The sequence below is a fragment of the Oncorhynchus masou genome, chromosome 9 (genome assembly GCF_036934945.1).
Source record: "Oncorhynchus masou masou isolate Uvic2021 chromosome 9, UVic_Omas_1.1, whole genome shotgun sequence".
NCBI classification, from domain to species: Eukaryota; Metazoa; Chordata; class Actinopteri; order Salmoniformes; family Salmonidae; genus Oncorhynchus; species Oncorhynchus masou.
This window is the reverse complement of record NC_088220.1, coordinates 58,895,835-58,905,089: the sequence shown is the minus strand read 5'-3', so window position 1 is coordinate 58,905,089 and position 9,255 is coordinate 58,895,835. Positions and strand designations below refer to the sequence as shown.

Sequence of the window (9,255 nt, the reverse complement as noted above, 5' to 3'; positions counted from 1 at the left end):
GGTCCTGGGAGTTGGTAAAGATGTGCTGTCAATGTTTGAAGAAGAGGAGCAAATCCTCCTACTGTAGCTTAAATATATATTAAAATCATGAAATCATAAACATCAAACAACCTAAATGGATAATTCCTTGACTTGTTCATTCAGGGATACATTTGCTCACATCTATACTCACCAATACACACAGCTTTAGATTCTTCTGATAAAATAATTAATTGCCTAAAACAAACAATAATATACATATATCCAGCACTCATGTTACTTATCAAAATGAAATGGAAAATAATTAATTGATTACCTGTAAAGTATGCTAAATCCAACATTTTGACAAACCATTTCTAATCCATGATGAACTGCTTAAACTTCTCAAACGATTCCTATACTTATATATACATAGTAAAAAAAAAAAGAAAACACCTGCCATGGTGTGATATGCAAGTGTACACCAATACCTGGGGAAAATTAGATATTCTCAGAGTCAAGGAAACCATCCAGAGAAAAACAGACACCATTTTGTAACACAGGCCCTCTAGGGAGGAGGTGCAAAGCTTTTCTTAAAATCTATACAAACTACAGTAACTCATAGAGAAAAGTGGATTACACACGGCATGCACAACTGATGTGAAATGGCTAGCTTGTTGGCAGTGCTATCTTTTGTTCAATCGGTGATGTCACTCTTTCTGAGACCTAGAAGTAGTTGTTTCCCTTGCTCTGCAAGGGCCGTGGCTTTTGTGGATTGACAGGTAACTATGCTTTGTGGGTGACGGTTCTTGATGTGGTCAGAGGGTCCCTGGGTTTAGCCCAGGTTGGGGCAAGGCAGGGGATGGAAGCAATACTCTTACGATACACATGGCCTCTGACCCCAAGGCGCAACAGAGGGTACTGCATACAGCCCATTACATCACTGGGGCCAAGCTTCCTGTTATCCAGGACCTCTAAACCACGCTGTGTCAGAGGAAGGTCCTAAAAATTGCCAAAGACTCCAGCCACCTTAGTCATAGACTGTTCTCTCTGCTACCGCACGACAAACGATACCGGAGCGCCAAGTCTAGGTCCAAAATAATTTTTAACTGCTTCTACCCCCAAGCCATAAGACTCCTGGACATCTAATCATGTCGCTACCCAGACTATTTGTATTGAACCCCCCTTCATGCTGCTTTTACTCGCTGTTTATTATCCATGCGTAGTCACTTTACCCCTACCTACATGTACAAACTAACCAGTACTCCGGCAAGTTGACTTGGTTATGGTGGCCTCATTATTGTTATTTTATTGTTGCTCTTCTTTTTTACTTTAGTTAATTTAGTATATATTTTTCTTAAAACTGCATTGTTGGTTGAGGGCTTGTAAGCAAGAATTTCACGGTAAGGTCTTCTTCATCTGTTTAATTCGGCGCATGTGACAAATACAATTTTATTTTATTTGATGTATTGGGACCCTCTAGCCTGGCACTCGACAAAATGTAGAAGAATAATGTGACATCACCAACCTGCTGTGTAGGCAATGCTATCAGCTCTCGCATTAACCTTCCAGGAGTTTGTGTTCTATGTACTGTGCATAATAAATAAATAATTCAGCCGAACCAATCCAAAGCTTCTGACAAAGGGAAGGTTACCCAGACGCAGATTAAGTCTACTCCTGGACTAAAACACACTGTCAATGGAGATTCTCCATTGAGCATTTTTTATTCTATTTATTCTATGTTCAGTCTTGATCTGGGTCCTGTAATTCAGGGAGGTAGCTGGGTACTGTTGAGGGGCTACCTTGCTAGCTATAGTCAGAATGAGGGTGCAACACAACAGTCTGAGGAGAGGTCATCATTGGTAGCCTGGACCCAGATTTTTTTGTGCTATCATTCTAGCTCCTTGTCATGTTTGGCATGACAAGGGGTGGACTAATAGCACAAACATACTGGTACCCAGAATACACAGTTAGGGCACTGTCGTTTTTCCTGACCATTTGATCTAACCAGGGAAAACATAGAATAACTCAGCAGCCTGAGTCCTAGCTATAGTCTAAAACCTAGGCCCAAAGCTTTTCCTGCTCAGGTAAAAGTGAGGATCCTTATTATCACTCTTGACTTCTTTAGACCTACAGTATACTTTCAGTGCCTATCCACCCAGAGGGGATGACAGAATGCATGAGTCTCAAATGGCATCCCTATTGCCTTTATAGTGCACTACTTTTGACGAGAGGCTTCTGGGTAATATAGGAAATAGGGAATATATATATAGGGAATAGGTTACCATTTGGGATACAATCAAGACCAGCCATGCCTCTCCCGGAGCCCCTCGGGTCTCTACAGGTTAATAGCTGCATTAATTGGTTCCTAGGGAACAAGGCAATATAGTGGACTAATGACCTGGAACCTAATGACTCAATAAACATGTTTATTATGCTTTCCCCATGGAAAAGTATTAATGGAGTACATGAACAACGTGTCTTATAAAGTGGGGAGTACAAGTATTTGATACACTGCCGATTTTGCAGGTTTTCCCTACTTACAAAGCAGGTAGAGGCCTGTAATTTTTATCATAGGTACACTTCAACTGTGAGAGACGGAATCTAAAACCCTGAAAACCTGAAGGATCAGGAGAAGGTCTGTTTAGGAGTGGGCCAAAATTCCTGCTACAGTGTGTGCAAACCTGGTCAAGAACTACAGGAAGCGTAAGATCTCTGTAATTGCAAACAAAGGTTTCTGTACCAAATATTAAGTTATGCTTTTCTGATGTATCAAGTAATTATGTCATGTAATAAAATGCTAATTAATTACTTAAAAATCATACAATGTGATTTTCTGGATTTTTGTTTTAGATTCCGTCTCTCACAGTTGAAGTGTACCTATGATAAAAATCATGCCTTAGGCATGCTGCAAGGAGGCATAAGGACTGCAGATGTGGCGAGGGCAATAAATTGCAATGTCCGTACTGTGAGACGCCTAAGACAGCGCTACAGGGAGACAGATGATCGTCCTTGCAGTGGTAAACCATGTGTAACAACGCCTGCACAGGATCGGTACATCCGAACATCACACCTGTGGGACAGGCACAGGATGGCAACAACTGCCCGAGCTACATCAGGAACACACAATCCCTCCATCAGTGCTCAGACTGTAAGGCAGGTCCTCACCAAACATCACAGGCAACAACGTCGCCTATGGGCACAAAATCACCGTCGTTGCACAAGACAGGACTGGCAAAAGGTGCTCTTCACTGATGAGTCGCGGTTTTGTCTCACCAGGGGTGATGGTCAGATTCGAGTTTATAGTTGAAGGAATGATTTCTGTACTCTGGAGCGGGATTGATTTGGGGGTGGATGGTCCGTCATTGTCTGGGTCGGTGTGTCACAGCATCATCAGACTGAGTTTGTTGTCATTGCAGGCAATCTCAACGATGTGCGTTACAGGGAAGACATCCTCCTCCCTCATGTGGTACCCTTCCTGTAGGCTCATCCTGACATGACCCTCCAGCATGACAATGCCACCAGCCATACTGCTCGTTCTGTGAGTGATTTCCTGCAAGACAGGAATGTCAGTGTTCTGCCATGGCCAGCGAAGAGCCCGGATCTCAATCCCATTGAGCACGTCTGGGACCTGTTGGATCGGAGGGTGAGGGCTAGGGCCATTCCCCCCAGAAATGTCTGGGAACTTGCAGGTGCCTTGGTGGAAGTGTGGGGTAACATCTCACAGCAAGAACTGGCAAATCCATGAGGAGGAGATGCACTGCAGTACTTAATGCAGCTGGTGGCTACACCAGATACTGACTGTTACTTTTATTTTGTTCAGGGACACATTATTCCATTTCTGTTCGTCACATGTCTGTGGAACTTGTTCAGTTTTTGTCTCCATTGTTGAATCTTGTTATGTTCATACAAATATTTACATATGTTAAGTTTGCTGAAAATAAACGCAGTTGACAGTGGGAAGACGTTTCTTTATTTGCTGAGTTTACATCATCATGACCTTTACTGGATTGTTTTATTCTGGGTCAAACATATCCCACAGTGGTCCCAGAAAAATAAAGGTATCTAGTCCTCTGATTTCTCAATTGAAAACAAAATAAATACAGTGTATTTCTTATTATCAAGGAATTACCTGGACATTTTTAGGAAATAATAAACTATCCAGCTGGCACAGGGGAATTATGTTACATTGAACAGTTGGCCCTGAGAAAACAATACATGCATTTGGTTGGATTTCATGGTATAGTATGTCCCTAGATTTCTCCCTCAAAATGTCACACAATCACCAAGCTTGTATATAACTTACATTGCCCATTATCCATTACTGATGGTATGTGATAATAGTAGTGTAAGGTAGCGTAGCGGTTAGCATTTTGGACCAGTTATTGAAAGGTCGCTGGTTCGAATAAGGTGAAGGCATATAACCCTAATTTACTCCAGGGGTGCCGTACTGCTTTGGCTGACCCAGTAAAACAACACATTTCACTGCACCTATCCAGTGTATGTGACAATAAAACATCTTATTTCTTTATGGTGGGCTAAGGGGTGGACTTACCTTTTACACATTTAAATCCATTTATTCACTGTTGTCAATTGATCCTTGCATAGTCTTACATATCTTATGTAAGAAATTCAAAGTCATGAACTTCTGTTTAAAAAAAAGTTTTAAACAGAAAAAGTTTTATTTAAATAATAAATGTATTGCATTATACAGGACTTATCTCAAAGTGTATAAAATAAAATATAAACTTGATAAAGACTTTAAAAAAATCCATGTATGTTTTTAAGACAAACGAGAAGAATATTTTATTTTATGCACTGAGATTGTTGTGTAATGAGTCATATACTGTGTGTGTGTGTGTATATATATATATATATATATATATATATATATATATATATATATATATATATATATATGTATATATATATAGAATCATGACATCAAAATGTAGGATGAAAGGAAGGCCAGCCGACAGAGATGAGTCTTAAAGCCTGCTTTCAAGGCCCCAACAGTCTGAGCAGCCCTTAGATTGTCCGGAAGAGAGTTCTAAAGGCGGTGGCTTGGTAGTTAAAGGCATGTCCCCTATTGTGCGGAGCAATGTGCTCGGGGCGAGGAGCAGTTTGGCGTGGCTTGAACGTAGAGTGAGTGGAGGTTCATAGGTGGAGAATAAGTTTGACAGGTCAGTGGGTCCAATGCCATTTATGGCTTTGTAGACGAGGAGGATAAGTACATTTTTTGAACGATAGGTATCTAATGGAGACCAGCAAGTGAATTACACCAAGTAAATGGCAATATTTCACAAATCAGAAAATGTTTTACATGTCTGATTTTCACCATCCTCACCCCATTCTTTATTGCAACTAGCCTATAAATAACAAAAACACACAAGTGACATCACAAAAATCTAACAATCAGGACAGAAAAGGTCACACTAATGTTTAGCTTATGTTTTAGGGTACAGACCTACAGGTAGTATGTATTTACAAGCCTGTCTGATTTTAGTCATCCTAACGCCATACATAATAGGGTTCAAAAGTGGCTGGCACATCAGAAAGTACACTGATAAAATAGTGCGAAGTACAGTTGGAATATTTCTCATAGGGCTATCAAATCTACTCTGGAGCAGATTTAAGAAACAGCCGAAAGAGAAGTTGAGCAGCGAGGCCAGATGAGGAGTACAGGTGCTGAAAGCTTTCTGTCTGGTCTCAATGGAAGATTTCAAACAAATTGTCAGAATCTTAATATAAGAAAACAAAATAGTAATTAAAGGGACAACAACAGACAAAACAAGACTGGAGAGTCCATAGATGTTATTAACTGTTGTGTCTGAAGTTGAACAAGCAAGTTTCACTACCAGGTAGTTGTCACAGTACACTTTGTCTATAACGTTCCCACACAATTTCAAACGAATAGTTAAAGACAGTGTTAAGATGCTTTTTGCAATAGGGTACAACCATATTACACAAATTAAAAAACACACCCTGTTGGGTGTCATGATGACATTATACTGTAGTGGATAACATATAGCAAGGTACCTGTCATAGGACATGACTGATAAATTGCAGAATTCCATAGATCCATATGTGTATATGCAAAAGATCTGTAGGTAACAGTACACAGTGGAAACTGAATGGGCATCTGAAACCAAATGAATCATAAGAGCAGGAAACAAAGCAGTGCTACCATACAACTCATTCACAAACAAACTGCACAGAAACAGATACATGGGTTCATGAAGGCTTCTCTCCATGCATATAACCATGATTAGTACAATGTTCGCAAAGACTATGGAGATGTATAACACAGTTAATATAATCAAATAGATGTACTTTAAGTGTCCACTGTCACTATATCCAGCAAGCATAAATGACGTGAATTGTGTTGAGTTTTCCATTTTCCTAATAGTACTTATAGAAATATTTGTAGATATATTTGGTTCACAAGACAAGGATAACAGTGTCTATCACGTGAAACTATCAAGCTCTTATTGACATCTCATAACTGCCACATTCTTAGAATTGCTAAAGATTTGCTAAGATTCTGCATTATTGCCACAGTAACCTGTTACGTGGCTGTCATGGACATTGAGTAGAACATACAGCAAACTTAATTCATCCCGAGTGTAGTTCACTAATATTATATATTATACAAATACAATTGACAAACTGTCTTAGCTTACCAATCTTTGCTCTACTGTCATAGTGTGTAAATCAAACAGGATGCTAGTCGTGCAGAGCTGTGGTGTGGTAACACTCCTCATCATAAGTCACATCTCCCCACCAGAGACCAGGGTTCAATCCCTGTGTCCAACTTTCTCACTGCTTCTTCCACTTGACTGTCTCCCCCTCTGATTGTATTACTGTATAAATAAACACCAATAAAAATATGTACATATACACATACACACACACATATATATGTATATATATATATATATATTAATAACAGGATGTAAGTCTAGATCACCTGGTATCTTTTTCCCGATTGCATTGGTGTAGACAGACCTTCTGTATATTCTGTGTCAGTGGACTATTCCACACTAAACTACTGTCATATCACCGACCTTTTATACCCTTTAAAGGAAGAAAAAAACTATATACAGCAGTGTGTTTACTTGAACTCCAATGACACCAATAATTCAATTGTCATGGCGTGTCCCAGCCTCCAGTGGGTGGTTAGGCTAGTGTAGTGTCGGCTTGGCCAATAAACGGCATAAGCCGTCACTTAGTTTCTGTGTGTGTGTGTGTGTGTATTTGTGTGTGTGTTGTGTGTGTGAAGGAGTTGGAGGAACCCAGGTCTGCCTTTCTGCAATTAGTACTTTCCTGAGCACAGATTGTTCTACAGTCTCAATCTCTCTATCTCTCTCTCTGTGTTTGTGTGAACACATGAACCATGTAGGCCACGAACAAAAATATGATTAATCAAATATATCATGGCTTCTTGCATCATTAAACAATTAATTGATATCTAGAATAAACTGCACATGCACAATTACAAAGCAGATGCATAAGACGTAGATATCGCTCCAACAATGTCTTCATTTACTTTCACCTGACAAGGTGCTCTCCAAGGCTAGGAAGACATTCATAGACAGTGTGACAAAGCCAGTGATCAAGCAGCTCCTGGATTACCTTTTGGAGGACAAGGTGCTGAACGATGAAGAGACAGAATCGGTGACGGAGGAGAACAGCACTAGGGCAGAGAAGGCACGATGCCTTATCGATATGGTACGGAAGAAAGGGAGCAAAGCCAGTGAGAAGATGATTGCCAGAGTTCAGGAGAGAGATCCTGGACTTTATGACAAATTTGCTCCCGGGCAGCCTGCCCAGATGAGTGAGTGAAACTGATACAATTTCAGAAAACGTCTTTCACAGTCCCAAACTTCTCTTCGATTTGATAAGCGTTTGTAAGGACTTGTAACATGCTGTATTTTCCCTGCAGCACCATCATCAACCCAGTTATCACAGCAGCAGCCAGTGTCCTCTGTTCTCAACCCCAGCGACTTTAAAATTCTTAAAATCTGTCAGCTTAAGCTAAAGATATTAGTTTTTTTGCATGGGTTGCGTCTCAATCTTCTCACGAATATAATGCAAACTATTTTGACCACTCTATGGAAAGACTCTCACGATGGTGCTCTTTATTTTGCTCTACAACACCAACAAGTGTCATGGAACTTGTCTGAACTCGGTAACGCTGATGTACCAACGTCTGTGGTGTTCGAACCGTTTGAGCTATAGACTAATGTGACCCCAGTATGGAAAGGGGAGATTATCGCGAACACAATGGTGGTCTTTGTGTTGCATTATGACACAAGTATCACAGAACTCGTCTGAAGGTAACCCATACAAACTAATGGAAGTATTGAGGTAGTTTTTTGCCAACAAAAATAAGCGGTTAAATATATGTCCAAAAAAACACAAATATTTCCTGAGCTTTCTTATATCTCCCAGATATAGGACAGATACTTCAAAACCTTATTCCTTGTGATTCATTTTTTTGCCATTCATGCATGTGTTATTCAATATGTTTCTATGGCTATAGCCTAGTAGTAAAGGCAAAATTCTATATTTTATCAAATTATTATATATTTATATTTTATACCTAAATGGGGTACACTTTTTTATCAAATAGCTAAATGATCCATGGTATGACTATCATAAAACATTTCCATATGTTAGCTTAGTACCCCCCACCGCCTCTTAGAGGTTAAGGTAGAATTCTTCATAGGAAGTGTCACGAGGTTCAAGCTTATAAATCCTTGGGGGTACCTGTCTCACAGTTTCAGAAACACTGTGACAACTTCTGCAGAAGTCATTGCCTCTCCTTGTTCGGGCGGTGCTCGGCGTTCGACGTCACCGGTCTTCTAGCCATCATTGATCCATTTTTCATTTTCCATTGGTTTTGTCTTGTCTTACCACACACCTGTTTTCAATCCCATTCATTACCTGTTGTGTATTTAACCCTCTGTTTCCCCTCATGTCTTTGTCAGAGATTGTTTTATTGTCAGTGTAGTTTGATTGTTGTATAGGTGTGCGTCGGGTCCTCGTACCCATGTTTGTTTGTTTGTGTACATTTTAGTGTGATGGAGCATACTACGTGGACTTTATTAAAATACTCCATTTTACACTCCTTTTGACACTCCTGCGCCTGACTTCCCTGCCACCTATACACCTATGCTTGACAAACACAATCATTTGAGTTACTCGAAAAGCAATATAAAACAATAAAATCCTCATCTAGCAGTGAGTATAGTCCTATAGCGTAAACAAATCATCATCATCGTATTGACTTGT

General features: G+C 39.9%; 1 protein-coding gene across 1 annotated transcript; it reads right to left on the bottom strand.

Annotated features, from left to right (window-relative positions):
- Positions 1–5,405: 5,405 nt before the first annotated feature.
- On the bottom strand, positions 5,406–6,362 carry LOC135545034 (olfactory receptor 11A1-like). The gene has a single exon (XM_064972692.1). It carries the CDS (start codon positions 6,354–6,356, stop codon positions 5,406–5,408), a length of 951 nt encoding a protein of 316 aa, XP_064828764.1. The 5' UTR covers positions 6,357–6,362.
- Positions 6,363–9,255: the final 2,893 nt, after the last annotated feature.